The following is a 25,856-nucleotide window of genomic DNA, read 5'->3' on the forward strand; positions in this document are numbered from 1 at the left end:
AAATAAAGTAGATATCTTTCAACGTTACAGTCTTTTTAGTGCCAAAGTCCCTCTTTTTGTTACTATACTTCCACTGCAGCTCAACAGGGAAACAATGCCGGAGGAAACACAAATTTGATAATAATAGTAATAATGTTAATTATGCATTTAATTTGTACTGCACTTTTCATTTTCAGTGAATCTCAGAGTGCTACAGTGTTAAAAACATATAACATATAACATAAAGAAAATAACAAAACAAAAATGCCTTCCCCGAACAAAATGGTTTTTAAGCTTGTTTGAAAAGAGTCTAGGTCTAGTCTTTTTTTCTAACCTTTATTTAAATTTCACTGAGAGGAGTGTGAGAGTCTCTGCTGCCCTCACATGGTTAGAAAGGCTGTTCCACAAGTGTGGTGCAGCAGAGCAGAAGAGAGGAAAAAAGAGGGAATTTGAAGCTAAAAAGACAAATGTGGCAGATATCCACTTGATATGACTAACTCAGACTACTGAAACCTCATATAAGCTTCAGGTTCATTTTTAACACACTCCCATCACTTACAATGAAAGTGCATTTGAAGGGGATCTTTTAATAGCCAGTATGAACAAGAGGAATGATTACGGCAAGGAAAACCTCTTTCACTGTTCATATGGATACCTGACTGTTGTTTTAACAGACTGGAGAATTGTGACGCTATCCTTAAAGGGCATTGAGTAAAGACAGAATAGTACGAGACGGCATTTATGTGGTTCAAATTAGCGCCTGACCGATATATCAATCAGCCGATATATCGGTCAGCCAATATTGGCCTATCACAGATATATCGGTATCAGCGTATTTGTTGTCCAATATGCATTGATATATATATTTTTATTTTATTTTTTTTTGCCTTTGAGTTATATAGGCAATTTTATGTATATTTGATCCTTTTTCTTAATTCAAGTTTTATATATACATTCATATGTCTTTTGTGTTCAGTGTTTTTATAATTATTGAAGTTTACTGTTTCAGTGCACTGATGTCATTTTATACAATAAAGTTTATTGTTAAACTGTAAAATATCATGCCTCCATGACATATCTTTGTCACAAGTGTTTGATAACCACATTTGAGGGATCGTTGCAAAAAATGTACGTTTATGTATATATTCTATATGTATTCGATTATCGGCCGATATATTGATATCGGAATTTTTTTGTACAGCATTGGTCCCCAAAATCGTTTGGGCCCTAGTTCAAATCAATAGATTCACTTGTGAACTCTTTAACCCATAGACTACAACCCAACACTACAACATGTTGTAATTCTGTGTGTCTGTGTGTGTGTCCTTGTGTGTATCTGTCTGCAGCTAATCTCGCATACTACTGGACCCATCAGCATGATATTTTTTGTGCACATTTATGACTGTATGCTCAACAACCTCTTGTGGTTTTGGTGATTCACAATTTTTGAAACCTATTTTATCACACCATTCCTTATGAGCCTATCGTAAAGCTTAGACTTCCGTCTTTTCAGTAGTCCTCGCCATTTTATGATATGTGTTATGACATAGCAAAAGGCATTTCCGGCAATTGGCTGGGCTAAAAACAACAAGTACGTCTATCTGCAGACTCAGAGTATCTACACGACACACCCACTTTACTACATGACACACCCACTTGGTTCAGTTAAGGCATGAGGAGTGGGATGGTAAGGGTTAGGGGTCATCAGGGTGTGTTGTGTAACATGCCATTACGGTGACACCATCAAGGGGGGTGTGTCATGTTGTAAAGTGGGCGTGTCATGTAGGTCTGCAAAACTGCAGATAGACCCTTCCCAAAAACAAGGCATACAATCTGTTGCAGGCGTGGCTCAAAAACTGACATCCGTAGAAAGGTGTGGTCTCATCTTGAACTGGAGCATCTGCAGATTAATTCCATACCCGATATGTTATGATCATGGATGTATACATCCATAGTTATGATCCACTAAAGTTTGACACGATACAAGCCGCCATCTTGACTGTAGGGGAGCCAGGAGGGACAATTGAGGGAGATTCAATACTTCTTTGTTGGGGAGGGGAGACGGAGGGAGGTAGGGAGGGGTTTTATTTTGTGTGGTGTGTTACAACAGATTGTTCTAAATAAATAACAAAATATTTTACATAAATAATGTTTAAATTGAGAAGTTTGGACATATTGTCCTGTTTATTGTTTCCTTATTAAGTTTATATAGTAAGGACATTGTGTCCGAGGTTTGTCTCCATATAGCCTGTCTACTCTGATTACACCTTGATAATGTTTCCTGCATATTGTCTCCCCTTTACTCCACTACCCTCATGCATACATGCTGGACAGACAGCCTGCCCTGCACTTCCTGTTCCCCACCAACATGCCCCAAGACACACTTGGCGGAGATCTGCGCTCTACTGAGTGCACTCTTCTAGTTATTGTTGTTTTACACAAGAGACAATATCTAACTTAAAATAGCATACATTTATTGAAAACAATGGTTGCAGCTTCCAAATTAATATTTACATTGCAAGTTACTCAGTGTATCACACATACAGCTCTGTGTGCTTCCACAGCAAAAAAAAAAAAAAGCACACCTCTGAACATTTCTGTTGAATCATTTTACAAGTCTTATTCATTCTATTTATCATCAGAGAGAGTTATGGCAACAATTTATTTCAGTGCTCTTGGGTGGAAAACAAAAGTCGAGACAAAGTTGCAAGCTGTTGGTTACATAACACCGTCTGTTTACTCAAGAGATGTTTGTGGTTGTGGCAGATGCTTAGGCGTGGTCATATGTGTGTGTGTGTCTGTGTGTTGGTCAGCATAAGTCTGGTTGTTTAGCTGCGTGTGTGATAGAAGAAGAGCAGCAGACAAACAATCCAGGAGCAGGAGCTCTGCAGAAGCACGCTGACAGCGGAACACGGGACAAGATGATCTGCAGAGAAAGTTGGAGAGAGATGTTGGCTGCAGACAGTTTTTTGTCTCCCACTCACTTATTCTCATGCTCACTCCCTCAAATCCACACACACACACACACACACACACAATCACACAATTCACCTACCTCTCTCGATGCTGACACTGGCACCCACCCCAGATATTTTGCACATGTAGGTGGTGTTGTGGGGGAGTTTGTCCCTGAAGTCTTTCAGGGTCATCCTGTAGTGGTGCGAGTCCAGCTCCTCCACGTAGCTTTTGTCTTTGAACTGGCTCTCCGCTGCTGAACCGGACACGTTGGTGTTGATGAGGGACTCTTTGGATCCGAAGGACCAAGAGAACTCATAGTCGGTGATCTTGTTCGGCTTGGGATCAACCAGGCAGTCTACTCTCAGGTCCTCGTCATCTTCGACACACACGGAGATCAAATTACACGTTGCTGGGATCAGCAACACTGGGGCAACACACAGAAAGGCATATGAGAAACACAGAAGTGATACATTTAATTTATTACATAGAAGTCTTCAGATACCAGAGTAGAAATATTTCTTGAAAATGATTCTCACCTCCCAGAACTCCATACACAAACAGAGACTTGAGCATGATGGAAAAGCACCCATCCAACTTTAAAAAAGAGAGCAAAAGTAAGACAGAAAAGCAAATTACAAAGAGCATCAAATGAATTTAGTTTGACCGTGACATGACAAAATGAGTTGTGATCCATTTATATCAGGCTGTCTGGGGGGTTGTGAGATCATTCTGGGTGAGGTCATCTCATCGTTTATAGGACAGTGACAAAAAAAGAGCAAAAATAAGTTGAATAAAATAAACTAAAAGGACAAAATCATCCATTTGGTCACCTTGTAAGGTCGCAAATACAGTGAACATGACTTTGTTGTTTGTGCCACAAGCCGAAAAGTTGGGGACACTCTGATCTAATGATCCTCTAATTGCCTTCAGAATTGCCTCCAGCCAACATGCAGCCAAATCTAATGACTGCACATGATTCAGAGTGAAATATGACACAAATTTTTACTCTTTTCTGTTTTATTGTCCATCTGTTATTCTACTCTTCACATTTCTGCAATGCCCTTGCCACGGTTTTGTATTGCCATTCTCTCAAGTCTAATAATTACATAGTGAGTCTTTAATTTTAAGATACAGACTAATATTTATCAGCACATACTGTAGGTATTTGTAATCATATCCTGTGTACCTACAGTACATACTCTAGCATATTCCCTGTCATCCTGGTGTGACCTCACCTATTCCCTGAGCTGCAGATGAACATCTTTGAGGGGTCTTACCTCCAATCAAGGCTGGCTGATGTAGCAACTCCTGCTGTCTTGCTCTCGTTTGGCTGGGGGATAAATAACTGCTGGCAGTTGCCTCAGTGTGCAGCAATGCAGCGCATCACACTTGTGAGACGAGGTGGGAGTGATACAGAGAGGCGGAGGAAGAGTGGGAGGGGTGAGGGTGGACCAGAGAGCGCTGATTCGTCTTTCTCCTCTGCAGTGCCTGACGGAGGACACCAGACTGCGTGTGCTGAGGCAAAACTCGGTCATCGTTTTTTACCATCAGACAGGGTGTTATGACCTTTTCTCCTTTTCCTCCCTCTGGTCGTCTCCTTGCTTTTGTATCATTATCAGCTCTCATGTCCTGATTTGCCCTTCAGATCTCTCTGTGTTGTTCTGATGTCCATGTTGGTTTTAAAGCTGCTCTTATGAATGAATAGCTCTGCTATTACAAATGACCTTTTCTTAGATTAGAGTGATTATTCTACTGTGCTCTGTATAACAAACGCATAACTGAACACTGACTGTGGTGAATAAAATGACTACGTGGAATTATTTTCATGAGAAAATACAAAGAAATGTCATTTTTATTAACATGATTGTATAAATGCATATCATCATGGGGTGAATTTGTGTCACCATAGAAATTTCTAGCATCGTCACACTGAATGACTGACAATGGAGGTGGACTGTCTCCACCTAAAGGCCAATAAGAGGAATTTCAACTTAGTTGCAGGTTCATAGCCTGCATCACAGGTTTAGTGGTTGCTGTATATGTAAGTATGACCAAAACCACTGGGAAAGTAGGATTTCACAACATGGAATCCATTTGTATCATCCAATCCTCAATTTTTTCAGAGTGAGAGCTGAACACTTGTGGCAACACAGATGGAAAAAAGTGAAATATGAAAAAATCTACATACTAAAAAGTTAGAGTCATTATAAAGTGGATCACAGAGGCGTGATCATGCAGTGTGCAGAGGGCAGGAAAATAACTGGACAGGATGCAGTACTTGTTCATCACAGAGAAACACACATTCATACTGTTACAGTTCAGTGTCATTTCTCACCTGCCCATACTGGCTGCCTCTACAGAGCTTCCCTCCTCTGCATATGATCTACCCCTGGACATTCAGGCCAAACCAGTTTGCAATTATACGTATGTCCTTTCACCAGTAGATTTCAGTGCATGTGGACATCACTCTTTCCTACACTGTAACTCTGAGTGTCCTACATTTTTGAAAAGAAAAATATTTGCATATTGATAGATTCTGTATTTTTTCAATGAAGAGGAAGAAATATGCTGTAAAATATTTGACTGTAAGTTTACAGTAAATTACAGGCTACCAGTTCCATGACTTTCACAGCAAGTTACTGTGCCTCTTTTGCAATAAATTATAGTAAAATAACATCTGTACACTGTGACTTCACAGTCCACCATGCCATCAAACTACTGTGAAATAATTTACAGTGCAGATGTGCTTTTATTTTTTAGCAGATAAATGAACTCTTTAATGGGAAAAACATATATGACACAAATTATTATTCATAGCACAACTGATACACAGCTATATGTCCCAGTAAAGCCTGAAAACCCCACTAGCTTATCCACCATAAAAGACTGTCTAGTAGACATTAAACACTGCATGTTTGATAACTTTCTTCGACTAAATTCAGATAAAACTGGGATCCTTATCATCAGCCCTGACAAACTGCATATTGTTATGTGTGGCATGTGGGTGCAATACTGCACACTGCCTGTGGGAGTGTTTTCTCTGACTCTCTCTCTCTCTCTCCCCCTCTCTCTCTCTTGTTCTCTCTCTCTCGCCCTCTCTCTCCCTCTCAGGTGCTCTTCCTCTCTCTCCCTATGCCTTCCTTTGTAGGAATGAAGCACCTGGAGCCAATTATTCCATGAGAGAAAAGGGGGGACCTGAGGGGTGGTGTGGGGAGACACACCTGATACCTGACAGCAGCAGCAGCAGCTTCTGGGGAATTTTTCCCCTTCTTCTCTTAGTTTTCTTCTCAACATGATTTAGAGTGTTGGGTTTTGTTATTTTAGTTTGGGATGGAGATTACCGGTAGTCTAGTTTTCAGGTTTGGTTTTGATTAGGTTGAGTACACTTTTCTTTTAATAGGTAGGGGAATGAGCTGGGTGCGATGGCCCATGGTGTGGCTAGCCCAGTAACTTCCCATCTTTTGTTCTTTTTGGCTGGGATCTCCATCTCCTTTTGTTTGTTTGTTTGTTTTTTTCTTTACCCTTTAAGTATGGTTGAATAGTTGAAAATAAATGGCTGTTGTTAAACCAGAGGTTTTGGCGTCCTTGTTATGTTTCGGCCTCCAGGGGGAGCCTTTGTTTGGAGAGGATGTAACATATATATTTAAAATCCTCACGTGGTTTTATTTTCATTTATTTCATTTATCATATAAGGAATATTGTTAAAATCTGTTCATATCTGAGCTTGAGAAACACAGAATCCATCACACATGCTTTCATTTCCTCACATTTAGGTTACTGTAATGGTCTCCTTACTGGCACCACTGGCCCATCATCAACAACACAACACATTTCTTTAGAGCTGGGTATCGTTTAAAAAATTATGATACCAGTACCAATACCAGTTCCCTTAAAGTGATACTGATACCAATAGAGTACTTCATCCAATACCTTTTTTTTTCTACTTCATTCGATCATGTGTATGGAAGCATTCAGTTGCGTAAAATGCCACCACTCCCTCCATCCAAATGATATTTACAAAAATACATTCTTAAAGTGTTCAGATTATTAAAATATTTATTTTTGTGACATCTCAGCGCGCTCAACTGCCAACTCCGTAAAATACACGGCGCCCGATTTCACTACCACAGACTGTATGGGTTGAAGCTGCTGTGGTGGTGGGCTAATCACACGTCGTATTAAGTCAAAGAACGTTTGTGATGATTGGCTGCGAGCAAAACCATACAAATAGTCATTTTTTTTCTAGATCTGGGTACAAAAAGAATCAAATGCTGGTATTGTTTGACTGGAGAAATTTTCGATACTACTCGGTACTGGGTTATTTCGGTCAATACCTTGAAGCTATCGAGTACTGATACCTAGCCCTACATTTCTTTCAAAAGGCTTTTGAGTAAACTCTTTTAAATATTTTTAATTAAAATTATTATTATTATTATTATTTTAATGTTTGTTTGTTTTTGTTTTTTCTAACTTATTCCATTGTCCAGTTTTGGTAAATTTGTCTCCATGTGGTTGGTTGTGTTGGTTTTTTTCTGTGGCTTTTTTCATTTGCAATCTCTGGTTTTGGTCAGTTTTTACATGTCTTGTCTGCCTCACACGGCTTGCTGCTTTTATAAAAATGTTTACTACATACACCTGGCAAAGTTTTATAAAATAAACACACAGCAACAAAAAAATGCAATAATTTATTGATAACATATAATCATTCTTCTGCCAAAAAATGTAGTTTGGACTCCCTTTTGCAACCAGTGGAGTCTCCCCCTGTTGGCCATTAGAGAGAATGCAGGTTTAAGTCACTTTTCGGACTGGGAGCTACCTGCCTGGTGAGAGCTCAGTGTCATTGGTGGGTTGGGTGTCAGGACAGCAGCACAGAGTCACTGGGAGCTGTAGCTACGCCCTTGTCTGGGCCCCTATTGAGTCTGCTCATTTAAAACAGCCTGACTGCGCCTTTTTTTGTAAATGTGCCGGCTGGTAGTTCGCTCAGCTCAGCCCTCACAGTGACGGATAGTTGTCAGTCGGGTCTGGACTGGGGGGGTAGGCTATCTCGGAAATAATCTGCCCACGCGTTAAGCTGCTTTATCCCCGCCAAGCTTCAGCCGGACAGAGACTGCAGCAGCTCCGGTACGGGTCAGAGGGGAGTCAGGAGGAAAAAGTGTCACAAGGTGAGGGGGACTAGTTTTAGGGGACAGTTTGTGAATCAGAGAAGAGTGAGTGAGTGAGGCGCTTAACTTACATGGGGACCTGACCTGACCGGACCCTGACACACAGTCCTGAAGCTGAACCCGCTGATGTGCGCTCAGTCTGGGAGGCAGGAGGCGTCAAACAAGTCCACACTGAGAAATTAACCACAGCGAGAAGCTGGCAACGCTGGTTTGGGCATGGAAAACTCCAGATTTTGGATATTCCTGATAACAACTTGTGTTATTTCAGGTAGGCTGCTCTGCTTTTCTTAGCACCTGTTAAATAATAGTGATTAGTGACAATTAAGTTTCAAAAAGAAGGACAAATAACCTAGTATAAATATAGATTCTTTTGATGAATGATTTGATATTTATGACTATAAAGTGGTAATAGTGTATTATGTCTATTTTACATTAGTATACACTATTATATCATATCATAATGGTAATTGTAGTATTTACAAATAGTTCATGTTTTTAGAATAAAGTGTAGTTCACAATATTCAATAATTTAACATAACTCACAGTTATATAACTCACACTCCTCTCATCTTCATATCCAAATGATTTAATCTCAGAAACTGTGTTAATTAACTCCCCCTCCTGTTACTATAGAAGTCAGATCAGATGTTTTCAACAGGTTCTTGTATTTTCTTTATGTCCTACACATTTTCCAGCTAACTCACCTGATGTCAACAGGTGTGCTGCACACTTAGATGTGGTCACCCCTGCTGATGTCACCCCCACATCTTAATAGTGTGTGTGTGTGTGTGTGTGTGTGTGTGTGTGTGTGTGTGTGTGTGTGTGCATGAATGGACTAACTCTTGCCTCAGTGTAACAGGTGCAGCGGTGTAATCACACTAAGCTGGGACCAAACATACAGAGTTGTGGCAGTGTGACAATAGGGGGGGGGGGGGGGGGGGGTCGCTATACACATGACGTGATGACAAAAGCAATTGTGGCAGCATACGGATGCCTTGAGCTGCTCTGACATCTGCTGTGATTGCTTTTTTCACTCAGTCAGTGATAAACCCGTCTGTGCTAGTTGAGCAGTAATTTACTGGTGTGTGCATACATGTGTATGTGCTAACTGTGTGTGAGGCGGCGCCATGTGTGTGGGATTGTCATGCTGAAGGACAGGGCAGTGGATTAGAGCTGCACAGGGAGCAGGCAGGAAGGGTGTAACAACATGATCGCTGCCAAATCCCAGCCTACTGACTGTTGCTGCAGCGTATCTGTCTTCTCCTGACTGGTGCAGACACCTCCGCAGGCCCGCCAGGCACTGTGGGGTGCTGTCACAGGCAGTCATATGTTTTCTCCTTCACATAGAAGTTCCTCCAACGCACACAGAAAAAGGCTGACGGACACTGACAAGCAGACATCCTCATGAATTTTAGCATAATCCACTGTCCACAGCTGGATCACACTGTCTCTACCCCACAGAAATAATCCAGCACAAACACACAACCCTTCTGTCCTCTTCCTCTTTTGTTTGTCTCTTTTGTGCATCCCCCCTCTCCAGAGTTGTCTTTTTTTTTTTCTCCTTCATTGTCTCTCAGTCAGTTGACCTTCCTCCACACACTTTTTCTCAATTTCTCTCCATCTCCCTTCTCTCTCTCTTTCTCTGGGTTTATTCTCCTCTCATGTCCCAAAACGCAGATGCAGCAGCGACAGTCATCATAATCCTGTGAGCTGCCCACTGAACGTCGGCCAAGCGCACACTCCACGTTCCTGCCGTGCCAGAGATTACACACCCACACAAACACAAGCACGCAAACGTACACACAGGCCCCAATCAAAAACAATGAGAGATTATAATCGATTTAGGGGGAAACAAGAGGAGAAGAGTTTTTCTGCATTTTAATCAGTCAAAAATGGGGGCATAGACACATAATTTGGCAAAGTGGATTTCCAAAAAGTCAGTTTCCATCGTTGGGAAAGATTTTGTTATTTGTTGCCTTGCTGTACAATCTGTTGGTTTAGAGAAATTAAGAGAGTTGCTATTAGAAATCACAGCCGATCGCAGGAATAGGTCATATTGCTACCCATAGTTATGCATTGGTGAAGTTTTATTTTGAGCATGATGTGTGTTTCTGTGTTTCTGTGTGTGTGTGTGTGTGTGTGTGTGTGTGTGTGTGTGTGAGAGAGAGAGAGAGAGCTGGTCTTCTTTCTGCTTAAGGTTTCTCTGCATACATAGTAAGTCACAAGGCCAAAGACACAAACACAGTGTGTAATCCCCGATCAATCACAGATTTGATGGCCTGAAAGATTAAACAGTTAATCTGTCCTCTCCTCTTTCTCTCTCTGTGTTTTTCATTTTCTCGTCTGTCGCATGAGGTCAGTTTGTTAGTATTTGTTGCCAAGTGAGCGAGGCTGAAGATAGATGTAGTTTGTCCAGCCGGTCCTGCATGGAAACGCTGCAGTTTAATGTTGGGATCTTTATTATTAACAGTACCACTGCAGAGAATGATGTCAGCCCGATATATTTAATACACGTACTTCTAAATACTTCAAATAAGGACTTGGTGCCAATGTGACAGATCAGTTAACTTCATGATTTTCTCTCTGCTTTCTTTTCCAGTTTTCTGTTGATTTAGGCCAAACACCGAACTGTAAAATGAAACTGATGTGAGTCTATCATGTCAAATTTAAAAGTAATCCTGTTTTTAATCATCATAAATGTGCAGCATTTTCAGATGTAGTTCCCACAGTTTGAATTTATGAATAGTAAATTTAAAAAAAAAAACTTAATTCTGCCAAAATATCTAAAGATTTATGGCTGCTGTCGTTATGGGGTATTGCCACATAACTAACATCTGCAGTTCAGTTTGGGCTTTGGATCCCAGGCAAAAAAAAACAAAATAAAAGATCATCTTTGTGTTTTATATTCATTTTTAATTATGACTCCATGGCGATGTTGGTCTGTCGATCCACTCTGAAATATCTCAACAACTATTGGATGGATTACCTTGAAACCTTGTAACGATGTTCATGGTCTCCAGAGAATAAAGCCCAGTGACTTTGGTGACTTTTCTTCTAGCGCCACCATGAAGCTGACATTTGTGGTTTTAAGTGAAATATCTCAACAGTTTTTCGATGGACTGCTGTGAAATTTGGTAGAGATATTCATGTTCCCTTCAAGATGAATTGCAATAACTTTTCATTTAGTGCAATCAGGTGAAAGTTTTAATTTGTCCAATACTTTGGTTTATGAATATCTGCAAAACTAATGACATTCTCATCAGCCTCTGCTGTACTTTGTGTTTAGTGCTAATTAGCAAATATTAGCATGGCCTTGCTTAAAAAAAACATGGCAACTATTTTATCTTTTGTAGCCACGATCAAGATGTAAACAGTAGAAATACAGCATTCACATTACAAAGTAATCCACCATAGATCTACATCTGCATGTTATTGTTTTATACAGCACCTGACTTGTTTTAAAGTGCCATTTAGGTCGTTTCTTGAATGAAGTCTTTCATATGATTTAGATGTGAATTTTATTCACATATTTTATTGTGTAGTACATTTTGTGATATCTATCTTATGTTGTTTGTCTGTAAATCACTGTTAATACCTATTTTAGCCTGAACACACTAAAGGTTAAAAGCAAAAGAATTTAAAAAATTTGTATCACATCTTATATTTTTTATTGGTATTTACTCAAAACTGTAAACACTTTAACAAAAAGAATGAAATAACAAATGAAATAATGACATTTTAAGGTACCTTTTCCCATGTTTTTTTGCATAACAGTCTTCAGTAACACCTGCCACTGTCTCTGTTGAACGCTCATACATATGAGTTAAGGTTAAGAATGGCCTGACGACATAATGAGCATGATGACAACGATGGAGGATATCCACTCCGGATATAAATATAAAGCCCAACATCATGCTTTGGTGGTTTTGCTTACATGTGTTCTGCACATTCAAGTGTGAAACAATATTACCATTGTGTTGTTACGTTCCCATGGTCGTCTGATGCCAGTGGGCTGCTGTTTATAGAGTATTGTCATGCGGACAGCTGAGGTCATTTCCCATACTCTAAACAATAGAAGAATGTGAATGGACCCAGTGAGAGAAGAGGAAGGTGGGAGAGGGTGAGATGTGGGGCAGATGAGATATGAGGGTGCGTGTGTGTGACAGAGAGAGAGAGGGAGGCTCTCTGTCCGCTCTGCCCTCACCTAAAGCCCCTAATCAGCTCAGCTACAGAGCTCAGTAGGGGGGGACTCTCAGTGGGATGGGTGTGTGTCCATGTGTGTGTGTGCATGAGTGTCAGGGTCCACAAGTGAAAGGTATTTTACCATCCTGGTTTCAAGAAGAGCTGGAAGAAGTTACAAACAGACTTTTCTATTAACCTGATCTGAATGCACACATCCAAACAAACACCCTCTTGTACGTGGAGGGTGGCCGAAGGGACACTTTCTCCCAGAGAATACCCTTTAAAGGAATAGTCCAACATTTTGGTAGTTAGATGAAGAAGACTGATACCACTCTCATGTCTGTATGCCTGAAGGTTACAAAATCAGCCTACCAGCACCTCTAAAGCTCACTAATTAACTCATTATAACTTGCATATTTAATGAGAGCAAAAACTGAAGTGTAAAAACGTTTTGCTGGGGGTTACAGTACATATTGTCACTGTGAAGGTTGCCAGGTAACTGGGGAGAGTGGTACTGATGATCTCATCTAACTCTCAGCAAGAAAGCGGATACAGGCATTTCCCGTATCCTCATACATTTTGTCAGATTTGTTCAGAAATGCAGTAAATTTATTGAAATTAATGTGACATTAATTACTAAATACTTTCAAGAGTTCAACAGTAAACTGAACAAATCTTCTCATGCTGTTCTAATGATGGGACTGTTATATTTATGTGAAAATTAACTTTCAAAAACTCCCGAATGTGTAATTGTAGAGCTAGAGAAGTTTTCAGCTTCTTGAATTCTGATGTTGTAACCCTAATATTTGACCACTTATGTTCATATAGATTTAGATCTGCTAATATGTTTTGGAGAAGATGTGATACACCCACCAGGTTTGATTTACTGGCTACATTTTGTTCAAATGCAGGAAGTTGTGTAGCTATTTTAAACAGTGAAATCATAGTAAGGTCAGTGGAGTGTTTTACATGTAATTTGACATTTTGCTACGTGGATGGTTAAGATGAATCGACACAGACAGTCTGCTTGTGGTGCATGTGGAGTCAAAAACACAACAAACACATTTATAGGGACTGAATCCACGACATATATGTACAGCAGCAAACAGACCATAAATTCTCTGATGCAGATGCATTTTAATATTTTAAATGTGGTAATCTATTCCCACTACTGGCCTTCCCTCTCAACGATCCACATGTCCTCACCCAACCAACATAAAAGTGGGCATGTAAGGAATGGTCAACTCTTCGTCTCTGATACAAAACTATTAAACTTATTACTAGAACAAAATGGCTCAGGTTGTACTTGACATCATACTGTATTTGGTTGATTGAGGTCAGATTGGTCCTAACATCTGTATTTCTGAGCTTGTGTGTGCATGGTACGGTTTGCCAAATACATAGTTGCATATTAAATGCTTTTTCAGCAGATTTGTACGAAAAGCTGAGACCAAACAAATCTATTAAAGTAGGGAGTTAATACACTCTCTAATCATCATGATCTAATCGAGGCTTTGTGTTTGTATTTTGATCTTTCAGGTAGTAGGTACGCACTAATATGCTGTGCCTTTTCTCTGTGTCTCATAAATCACTGAAACAAAATGTCAGAAGTGAGTGTGCCGTCACTTGAACCTGAATCTTTCCGATTTTGAATTTGTAATGATTTTATGGCTCAATGAAACCAGTGAAATCTGCGCCGTTTCCTTTCAAATTGTGCAGGTTTTCTTGCTGCAGTTTTGAGAGTGCAGTGTGGCTTTCAGTTGTCTACAGTGTTTTATGTTTAATGGGTGTGAGATCTAAACTCTAAGACAGCATCAAGTGAAAAATAGCCTTTAATTCATTTAACTGTATCAGCCACACACACAGTCTTGTGTTAAGTGTTGTTTTATGTCCAGAAAATGTCCAGCAGATTTCTGCTGGTGTGTTACCTCTCTTGAGTTATGGGAAGTTGGCTTTTTTTAGGCTAAGTAACGGGTTGATCTTTTATCAGCTCATTGTTGAGAGATTTTCATGTATCATTCAGAAATATGATGCTATTTCTAACACTGGATCCTAAATCCCAAGATTCTTTCTGCACTGTTGTAAAGTTAATGTGATTTTACAGCTCATTGTCTGCTGCTTTGCCGTCCAACTATTTTTACCCCAAACGTCTCCCGGTTCTGCTTCTCTGAGAATATAAAGAAGGCTATTCCAAACTCGTACATACAGAGAGGTCTGGCATTGTAATACCTTGTCTAAATAAAAACAAAATCTATCCTAATCCTAACAGAAAGAGTAGTTGGCAAGTGAGTACTTGCTGGCTGAGGCAGGTGAACAAGGTGTTAAAGTAGTCGAGTCGAGATGTGGTAAAAGCATGAACAGCTCTCAAGGCTGAAGGAGAAGCCTGATTTTCGTAGTTTGCTTTGCTGGAAAGTAGCAGGACTGAACCAATTATTTCAAAATTCAAATGGCGGACAAACATTACGGAAAGATTTTTTACAGCAGATTTAACATTTGTAACAACCAATCATATTTGGGTAATTATGCGTAACAGTACTTAAACAATTTGTCGTACTTATGTGGGGAAAATTTGGTGAAGTTTATTTATTTATTTCAGTTTTGAATTGTGTGATTAGATGAGAGATAGATCTAGTGTTATTGTCAGTAAAACAATGATAAGAGACATAACAACATTGAATTATGTGGAGCAGGTACACAGAGAACAGGACTGGACCAAGATTGACCCCTGGGTCACACCACACATTAAGCTTTGTCTAAGCCTATCAGTAGAGCAACTATGGGATGATGTACAGACAGTTCTTATGGATAGTGAGAGGGGAAACATGGGTAACAGATGTTTTTTTAGGAGGAAGCTGGGGAGGAACTTTTTCTTTTTGATGTTGCAGAAAGAGGCTTTTGAGCTAAGGTCGCCTTACCTGTATTCACTGAAGCAAACTACACATTACACCGTCTTCTTGCCTACTTCTAATATTCCTGGAGCACCCAGAAGGAAAAGGAAACAAGAGAAAGAAATAACAAAAGACTGAAGGTTCAGATTTAAAATGTCTGCAAAGAAGGATCCCTGACCCCATATCTGCTTGATTTCAGTCAATCAAGATGAACAAACCTTTAAAAAAACTACCAAATTAAACCCTCAGTATGTAAAAACTATTGCTCATATTGTTTTATAGATATATTATTTAAATGAAATAAGTACTTGCTAATCGTTGCTATACTGTCTGATAAAGTCACGAGAGAATGTCTGATAATATTGGTGCTAGTGTATCTATAATGTACCACAAGAGGACTATTGATTATATATCCTCTTTTACTGATCACAGTTTTGTCAAACATTTATAAATTACACAACAAGGAGCCGTTGTTCAGTTATTGTGTGTTGTAGCTGTGCAGGAACATCATGTTTGCACATTTCACAGGGAAGCAGAAACTCCGCAAAGTTCGGATGCTGAAATAACGTTTGTAGGTTATAGCGTTATTTCGTGATTAACGAGAGGATGTTGTCAGAGTGAAGAAGAGCTGTATGTAGTTTTGATGTCTGCATTGTCAGCCTGGGGTGTTTTTGATTGGTTGCCTCTGTGACAGAGACTAGACTGATCAATACTCCTCCATTAATAACATGGAAATATTGAATATGATGATGAATGACGAACTATGGCATTCCATTATATCTGTTACTTTAAAATACAATATTCCAAATATGGAAAACACTGCTGGGTACGAGTTACATTCACACTGTCATATTTCTATAATAAGATTTTCCAGTCATCTGGTTTGTTGCATTACATGTTTGAGATGTTATAAAGGTTACCAGCTGAAGTAGTTTTCAATGTACAGGAAATAATGAAACCACATATTGAAAACCAGATTAAAATCTAATTTGTTTGCCTAAACTTTAGGTATTCGTTGCCGAAATTATCGTTTCTATAGTGACACAGAAAGGTTTTGCTAATGGGCTGGTTTACTGCTTTCTCACGTACAGACGATATTATTCTGTATTCACAAGTCAGTGTGTTTCCTTTGCTCTTGTGAAACTCTGATAAGTTGCCTAATAGTGCCCTAAAAACTCTCTCCAAGCTAGCAGCATCAGCAGGAGCTTTTTGGTGTGACCTTGGGAAGAAAAAAAGTGCATGCAAAAAAGCTGATCATTTTGTTTGTGAGGTTAATGTGTAACATTGACATTGGCATTATGAGTCTTTATTTACCAGTTTTTAAATAAAAAGTAAAATTCTGATGAAATTGTAGTTTAAAAGATATATTTTTACATTTTTTTTACCCCTAACCTAGCAAATCCAAAGCACAAAGTAATCAAAAAGAATACATTTATTAAAAACATACTGTGGGAAAACTTAATATCTAAGAGTTTTAGGGAAAGTAACAAGTAAATTGGCAACAATTGACATTTTTGGATGTATTTCCATCTCTTCAGCACTTGTGCTTTCTTATTTTTCTTGGCGGTTGCCACGTTAAGAAAAGGGAGAAGAGATTTTAAGTAGATTAACTATAAAAATAAAATGATTTCGTAACAGTAAATGTCAGTAAATGCATTGCTAAATGAACAATGATGGTAAGATTTTGGATGTTTTAATCAAAAATGACTGAGTTACAATAGGATACTGTAAGTGCACATTTGGATATTGGCATGGTTTTGTGTGTGTGTGTGTGTGTGTGTGTGTGTGTGTGTGTTTGTACTGTCAAACACACACACTGTGGGTGTATGAGAATGAGAGCCACCATTGTTTTGAGCTGTTTTGTTCAGTGTACCTTCATTGTTCTCTGTGCTGCATCATGAATAACAAGAACTGTATTCTTTATGAGCCCACCAGATTAATGATGATGTTACTCACAGTATATCTGACCAACACAAGTAAACACACGTGACTGGTGTACACTCAGTAAGTGGGTGGGGTTCTGCTGTGGATTTATTAAAGGGGATCAGTAAGTCAGTGGGAACAGTAACCAAACAAATCGCACTTATTTATACCTCACTTTAATCCACAACCTTTAACCTCAGCTCACCTCTCACGCTGCTAAATCATGTATCACCTTTGACAGCTCAGCTCACTTTATAAGCTCCACATGCTGTGCTGACTGTGAACAGCTTAGGGCATGCCTGTCTGACGCTGCAGGGCGTGTGTGTGTGTGTGTGTGTGTGTGTGTGTGTGTGTGTGCCTGCCCATTGTGTAGGTGAAAGTCTTTTATGTCTGTACTTCTTGTGTCTCAACCACAGGAGTGAATGGCCAATCTGTGGAAATGGATGATGGGAAGTCAGGGTATGTGGGTTCAAAGGTGGATCTCCGCTGTCGGTTCATCAACAGCTCCCCACCCGTCAAGATCTCCCAGGTACTGATCCATCTGCACAGGTGGACCACACACAACTGCATGCACAAAAAAATGGAATCCCATTCCTGTTGTAGATACACGCCCAGGATTTGTAGATACAGTAAACCAGCAACATAAAGAAACAAGACTAGGGTCCAGACTAAACAACTGGACTGAGACCACCTGAAAAAGTTGATCATAAGCAGTTAAAGCAGTACCTGATCTGTGTAAGCGATGTAAATCCTATAGAAGATCATTGGTGACCATGGTAACATGAATGTGTGTGACCATGTGAGTACGGAGATGTTCCCTGATCAAACAGAAAGTGAAAAGGAGTTAAAAGAGAAGTGTGTTAAGCTTGTGTATTTTAACAGTTCCCCAATAAAAAGTAAGTGACAGTAACTATCCTCTTGTAATATTATTAAAGTACAAAATGCCTCTTATTTTTGTCTGTCCCGTTCCTGTCTAAGGTCCAGGTGTAGTCTCAACTATCAATGCTCATAATCAGTTATTTCTTCATGATTTCCCTACCTTGGTCAATTATGCTCTGATGATGCAAGATTGCAATCACCAGAACTGTCCAATGAATGAGTTACCTGTCAGTCCACATGACGCTATGCCCAAAGCTCTTGATTCGTTGGTAAAAGCCTACAGCCACACTAGTGGCTCTGTACTTTGGTACAGCAGTGATTTAATTGAGCTAAATGCTAACATCAACCTGCTACCACGTTCACAATAACAATGCTAACATGCTGATGCTAAGCAGGCATAAAGTTTACCATGTTCACCATCTTAGTTAAGCTTGTCAGCATGCTAAACATGTATGCTGAAGATAATTCATTTTACATGTATTTGATCAATTTAGACAATAAGAAATTTTGCATTGATGATGGAGCTAGATGAAACCTTTGGGTCACCAAAGTTATTACAATTTATCCTGAGGGGAACATGAACGTGTACCAACAGTCATGACCATCCAACCAATAGTTGTTGAGACATTTCACTCAAAACCACAAATGTGAACCTTTAGGATAAGTGAAAACTATGAGCTGCTGGTGGCACGAGAGGAAAGGTCAGTAAAGTCAGTGGACTTCCTCTGTCATAAATGCTCTGATCCCACCCGCCCCTCCAAAAAAACAGAAAAAAATTACATCAAAAATAGGCCTGCTTTGGCTCAATCATGTGAAAACCTGACACACAGCACTGCATTGTATTAGTTACACAACCTGATTTCTATAAATCAAGCTTATTGGAGGAATATCTGCCAGTTTTGATTTGTTAATCGGTGTAAACAGAAACCAGTTTAATTTGCATCAGATGAGTCACAGAAAAGAAAATCAATTGCATTTTTCTAATGTAGAGGACATATAGAAATATTGGAGGTATGCATCATGTATGCACAAATATTCTACAGCACATTAGGGACTTTTCCAGCAGTTGTTTAAACCAGTTCAATACATTGTAATCAATGGCTACCATTTCTAAAGCATTAGTTAAACTAATTCACCACTGTCTAGGCAGTCATTTTCATTTCAGTAAGGAATTAAAAGTCAATCCCTGCTCTCAAACTGCATTAATAATTGAACTCGGACAGAATAAAGGCTATTAATTGTTTACTCTGACCATCTAATGAATGCATCAGTGAGCTGAACCACTGGCTGCCAGGAAATCAATCTGTGGTTTGCCTTTGAAAATACCCATTAACAATGGAAAATATAAACAATGTGCAGTGCAGCTAATGGGCTAAAACCACCAGTGTTGTTTGGTATAATTGTAGATCCCTATTTCACATTCATCTTGTTTGTTTATTGTAGGCCTACTCTTTATTTTAGAAATATTAATTTGTCTGTGGTTTAGGTCAGAGAGCTTCTCCCCCTTCTCCGTCAATAACTGTTTCCATTTCCATCCATCCTTCCCTCCCAAGGTAACATGGCAGAAATTGGTGAACGGAACAAAGCAGAATGTGGCGATCGCCAATCCCTCCCTGGGTGTGTCTGTGGCCCCGCCATACAGGGACCGTGTCACCTTCAAGAATGCAGCAGTGAGGCGTCGAACTCCGACTCTTGAAGACACCACCATCACCTTCTCCTCGCTCCGCCTCTCTGACGAGTCCACCTACATCTGTGAATACACCACATTCCCTGCAGGGAACCGAGAGAACACTGTAAACCTCACCGTCTACGGTACGACAGACATGCGATGATCTGAGCTTTAAGTGAGAGACAGGAGGACTGTCACTCTCAAATCTGTCAGAGGATGTTAGAGGTGAAGTTGCACGTGTGATGCAGTCAAAGGCACAGAGGTGAAGATTTGTTAAAAAAATCAGCGATTATGTTATTTGGAACTTTTATTTGGAATCAATTGTTGTTTTTGAGCATGAATGTTCATCCTTGACCTTGGAAACTGACATTGCATCTCGATATGAACTTACTAGAACTCACTGGAACTTTACAGTGTACTTGTCTCTGATCAAAGATGATTTTGATCTTTCTCTGGCTGCCCATTGATGACCTTTGACCCTTTTTCAGTCGATGCTGTGACCAGTAATGTTCACAACACTTGTTGTATACGAAGTCATACACAACTTGAGTTTTTTATTCTTCTGTCTTAAGAGTGCACTAGTACATATATTAAAGGAATAGTTGGACATTTTGGAAGAGTCTTGTCTTCATCATGAGGTTGTCAGGCAACTAGCAGAGGCTCCGGGAAGTCACTGCTTGCAACCAAGAAATAGTCCGACCCATAACCCCCCATAAAACACAACTTTTTATTTTTACACTTCAGTTTTTGTAAGAATTAAACAAACAAGATATAACGTGTTAATTAGTGAGCTTTAGAGGTGCTGGTAGATTATATAACCTTCAGACAGAGCTGGGCTAGCTGTTTCTAGTCTTATTGCTAGGCTAAGCTAAACAGGACAGATATGAGAGTGGTCTCGAATAAAAGCAAATAAGCATATTTCCCAAATGTTGAGCAATTCCTTTAAGGTGTTGAATGGTACATAAAGCAGTCCTGCTGGTGGTTCACATTAATTTAGCAATGTCCGTTGTAGTCTGGCAGATTAGTTTAGGTTTAGTTTACTGTTTCCGAGGTCAAGAACGAATTTTCACACTCAACTAAAAAACACTGAATACTGTTTTCTGAAGGTAAAAAAAATTGGGTTGAAATTTTGGTGAAAAAATACATAGAAATAAAAAAAATTGTAATTTTTTTTACATTTTTGTTGGATATGTTATCTGTACATTCTATTGAGAACCAGCTAGCACTGTGAAAATATGATTTTTGACACTTTTCTATTTTTCTTTCTATTTCCATTTTACCTTATAATATAGATATACCAATACCAATTGCATGGGTGCCACATTACCTGTAGACCCTAATTAAGTGATCATTTGTAAAATCTTGACTACACAATTTTGTCCATGGCATCAGTGTAAAAAATGTTATTGATTTTGTGAAACTGAATTTTTTTTTGTAATTTTTTTCTGTAATAAGTTCAACATTATACTATATTATCATGCTTTAAAAACGTTCAACTCAGTGCTCATGTTTATTTTCATTGGCTCAGTTCGCCCGACAACCCAGATGAGTCTGTCCACGCCAACACTGGTGGCTCGTGCATCCAACCTGAAAACACCGGTGGCTACCTGCGTCTCTGCCAATGGAAAACCACCGGGTACAATCAGGTGTGTGTGTGTGTAAAGGAGTATTTTCCCTCTTGCCCTCCATTAAATCCTACATAAAACCACTCTGTCTCTCATATCTGTATGCTTCAACTTTATATATCTTCTTCCTCTTCTTCTTCTTGTACGTAGCTCCCTTAAAATAAACCTTTGCCTGTCTGGTTAGTGTATACACATGCACATTCTGTATCTACTCTGTGTCATGACACTGATATCTTAATGTGTGCAGGTGGGAGACGAGGGTGCCAGGAGAAGTGACCAATCGGGAGTACAGAAACTCAGACGGGACATTCACCGTTCAGAGTGACTATATTTTGGTGCCCAGCAGAGACACACACAAGGAGACGTTAACCTGTGTCACTACCTACAATGAGGAGGTCTACACTGACAGCGTCACCCTCGATATTCAGTGTAAGTCTCTCTTTCATAACATTGCAGGTAGAAATAAAGGACAGATGTTTAGGGTTGCATAGTGCATGCCAAAACACTATTACAAGCTTAATTTTAATCCTTTTTTTTTTAATGTGTCCGTGTGTGTCTACCAGACGAGCCAGATGTTTCAGTGGATGGCTTTGACGGAAACTGGTATCTGAACAGAGAGAACGTCCAGCTGAGCTGCCAAGCTGATGCAAACCCAGCCGTCTCTCTGTATCAGTGGAGAGTGTGAGTACAGCTTGTTTTTGTGTCGCTCAAATTCACTATCCAAGTAAATTTACCCTAAAAGAGGGACACACATGATTTCCATAAACAAACAGGGAGAGTGCACTTCAAGGTCTCACATGTTAAGAGCCCCGCGCGTTTAAAACTGAGTTATTAACTTGGATAAAATGTTGTTTGGAGAGATGTTTTGGTTTCTATTTTTGATTTTTTTAATCTGTTTTCTGCAGGGTAAATGGCTCCATACCAAGCAATGCTGAGATCCGAGACAACGTTCTTACATTTAAAGGGCCAGTCACATACGACCTGCAAGGTATCTATGTGTGTGATGCAACCAACAGCATCGGCACGAGATCAGGCTCCGTGGAAATCAGCATTATAGGTATGGTTACCTGGGATCAGTTCATTAGATTTGATTATAAGATCACATTTTTCCCTGCATGACACTGTAAATGAGGCATGTGTTTGTTCTAATATGTATCGATACATGTTTATGTGTGTTTTCTTTGTAGAAAAGCCACTACCGCAGATCGCAACAGGTGATGTCATCAGCGTAGTCGCCTTATTACTGGCTGCTGGAGTGCTCATGGGCATAACCATCACAGTCCTGGTGCTCAAAATAAGAAGTAGAAAAAGCGAGTCCTCGTACGTACACAGTCCATTTATCCATCCGTCTATTTATTTCACGTGCATGTTTGTGTCCTCGATTACCATCCTCATCATGCATCTTATGTTTTCTCTTTCTTTTTGATCAGAAATGACTCTCCGTCCAGAAAACTGTCCCAGCCGATAAGGAAAAGACCAGCAGATGATATCCAGGTACATTATGGGTTTGTAATTTACATATCATATGTTTTAGTGAAGCATACTTTATTTATTCCTGAAAGTAAATTACAATAGTAGAGTAACAATATAATTAATGCTATATTGCTACCACTGCTTATATGCTATAATACATTAAAAACATAATATTATGCATTAAAAACAATAAATACAATATTTAATCATATCAGTCATTACAAACATAATGAAATGAAACTTCCAAAGCACAAGAGTAAAACAGAATATACAGTACAGTAAATTTACAGTGTATACACTGTATAGTTTATACAGTTTATTCTACTATGTTTGATGATATTTGTGTAGCTTCAGTTATATTTTTGCTTTGCTTTGACTTTTATACCAATTTTATATGGATTTATGTGTATATTATATTTTTTTAATGTTTAGTATTTATAAGGAAAACTGTTAAAAATGCTCTTTAATGCTTTGAGATGCAGAGTTCATATTAAAGGCTCTGCACACTCACATGGGTGTTTTTAATTCTGGCTGATTAGACATCTGCTCAGGTTAAAGTTGGGCAGAGCTATGCTACAAATATGCGAGGTCACCAAAGGTCACCAAACTCTGTGTACCGACAGACATTTTTCACAGAAAACATTTTGACATGTCACAGTAGGAAAATCACAGGTGTAAATAATAAGATTAACAATGGCTGAAAAAAAGCCTCTGACAATTATAAAGATGTAATCCTACTGATGATCATTTATTTAATTAAAACCACATTAAATCAAAAACTGCCAGAGCAGATTTTCTGTCTCCCACTGTCAAACAGGAACAGTGCTCTTTAATAATTGTATCCAGGGAATCATTTACATATTTATGTAGTACATGTAGTGTTCCACAATGTTTGGTAGGATTTGAGTAGTTTCAATGATATTTTGGCTTTAAATTTTATGTGAATTTAGACTCTCAGATTATTTTTACGTATTTCCAGCCACCATGGTAAATTTCTGCTAAAATTTTAATTTATGAAGATACATAAAACTCTCTGTGTTCTATGTGCAACTTGCTTTTGGTTCTGTAGGATAAGGTCACAGTTTTTAGAGTCTGTCTCCAAATAATAATCAGGTGCTGTTCAGCTGCATTGGAAGGATCGTAACAAAAAAGAGGGAATTTGGCACTAAAAACACTTGATTTGACTAATTTGGACAGCTGAAGCAGAAGGAGGGTTGTGGATTTGGTCCCCATCACTTACATTGAAAGTGCATTATGAATTGATCTCTAAGGGTCAGTATGAACAGGAGGAATGATTAAAGCAAGATAACGTGTCATTGATCATTTGGGTGCCTGACTATTGTTTTAGGACAGACTTAAAAAATTGTGCACCTATCCTTTCATGTATAATGATGAGTGTAAGGGCACATTTACCATCATTTATAGTAGGAAAATTATGGATCAAACTCAATTCATTTCGGTAGAATCAGTGTTATCAGTGGATTTTCTGGTGACAGCAAAGTAATAAGGCCTCTCGCAGAGTTCAACTTTGATGTAAATTCGCTCAGCTGAACATTTCCGTCTTAAGAGTGCTGACCTTTGAGAGAACAGAGAGGCAGAAAGGCCAAAATGGAGGAAGCTGTTCTATCAGCTGTGTCGCACAACCTTTTCTTCATGGCCTTCCCTCTTCTTCTCCTTCCTCTTTTATTGTATCCATTTTGTCACAAACTAAAATAGCCACAACCAGCATACAAACTCTGGTCACCACACAAATTACTAGTCTCTATACATCAACCTCCACCACTGTATGCGCACTTTATCTCTAATTGCCTCCCATCTCTCCACAGCATTCAGCACGGTTTTACGAAGAGCTTCCTAACACAGCAGACTATGTGAGCTACAGACTGGCCTGTAACAAGGAGGACTACCCAGAGCCCTACTCCCCTCCCATCAACCCCCCTCTCTCATTTCTGCCCCAGCACCCCTACCACTCCTCACAACCCACCACTGCGACCAACAGCAGCAACACCACCAACACGTCAAAAAACACCTTCTCCCCTCCCTCACACACCACAGCCATCTTTAAGTACCCATCCGTACCGGGCCTGTCTTCTCCTCCTCCAGGGGTGGCGGCGTACACTTTCCCCAAAGAGCAGTACGTCTGAGTGGACACCTCGTTAAAAACTCAAACCTCTCCCATATTCAAACTTGAACCTTTCCCATGAGGAGGTTGGAAACATGTATCTCACCCCGGACTACTAGGCAGTTTCTCTGCACTGTCTTTGCCATTTGAGACGACTCTGGAGGTCAAAAGACAATGCAGCTTTTGTTTATGGACTTATGAGATTATGTCCACTTTTAAAATGTTTTCTCTCTTTTGTCTTTTACTGTGTTATCTATTGTTTGAAAAAGGGAAGATTGTTAAACCATGATTCAAATGCTTGTCAGCAAGGTTAAGTTCTAGGTTAGAGGAAGTTTCTATTGCATGAATGTATTACATTTCACCGGAAAATACTCCAAACTGAATGGATGGGATTATCTCTCGATGTCAGATGTATTTGACCCCTTACTTTATCCTCTGTGCTATCGTTTTTTTTTAAAAAAATACAACAAATGAAAATGAAAAAAATATTATAATATTTCCTACTCTATGTCTAATGCTCTCTCTCTATCCTATAAACACTGACCTCACCTTCGCGGTTTTACCTCCTGTCCTGATGTAATACTTTCACTGTGCTTGTATTTTGTATCATTTACATTTTTATTTACTGAAGACGATGACTTTATGAACTTGATGTTTTTATTCGTGGTATCTGTCGGTTTTAGTATTCATTGACACTGGTTGTCGGATGAACCTTGAATTTTTAGCATTTAAATAAAAATGATCATGTAAACTTGTCAATCAATCAAAGACACCCCTTATCTGGTAGGTGTGTTTTTGCGGTAATTATTCAGGATTATGCATATTATTTTTGTGATCAGCCTGGATCATCCTGTGTAAAAGGGAAATTTTCTTTGTCCACTTCTTAATAAGTATGTAGAAAATGTCAGGTCATTACATTCATCAAAACAGAAGGATATGATGTAACAATCCTTCCCACTATCTCGGGAGAGCAGAGCACTTGAAGTTAAAGTAAAA

General features: G+C 39.2%; 1 protein-coding gene across 1 annotated transcript; it reads left to right on the top strand.

The window, feature by feature from the left end:
* The first annotated feature begins 7,693 nt into the window (after nucleotides 1-7,693).
* On the top strand, nucleotides 7,694-25,597 carry nectin1a (nectin cell adhesion molecule 1a). Its single transcript, XM_042431423.1, has 10 exons — nucleotides 7,694-8,367; nucleotides 17,509-17,621; nucleotides 19,525-19,783; nucleotides 21,169-21,286; nucleotides 21,513-21,694; nucleotides 21,829-21,946; nucleotides 22,171-22,322; nucleotides 22,453-22,585; nucleotides 22,696-22,759; nucleotides 24,565-25,597. The coding sequence occupies exons 1-10, from the start codon at nucleotides 8,316-8,318 to the stop codon at nucleotides 24,880-24,882; spliced, it is 1,509 nt and encodes a 502-aa protein (XP_042287357.1). The 5' UTR covers nucleotides 7,694-8,315; the 3' UTR covers nucleotides 24,883-25,597.
* The last annotated feature ends 259 nt before the right edge of the window (nucleotides 25,598-25,856 follow it).

Source organism: Thunnus maccoyii, chromosome 13, assembly GCF_910596095.1.
Source record: "Thunnus maccoyii chromosome 13, fThuMac1.1, whole genome shotgun sequence".
Classification (NCBI taxonomy): domain Eukaryota; kingdom Metazoa; phylum Chordata; class Actinopteri; order Scombriformes; family Scombridae; genus Thunnus; species Thunnus maccoyii.

What these genes read in the sequence shown, in the direction of transcription:
- nectin1a (XM_042431423.1), top strand. Translation starts at nt 8,316, where the DNA reads ATGGAAAACTCCAGATTTTGGATATTCCTGATAACAACTTGTGTTATT. An exon ending in TGTAAACCTCACCGTCTACG is followed by an intron (nt 19,784 to 21,168) that starts GTACGACAGACA and finishes TCATTGGCTCAG; the next exon opens with TTCGCCCGACAACCCAGATG. An exon ending in CGTCACCCTCGATATTCAGT is followed by an intron (nt 21,695 to 21,828) that starts GTAAGTCTCTCT and finishes TGTGTCTACCAG; the next exon opens with ACGAGCCAGATGTTTCAGTG.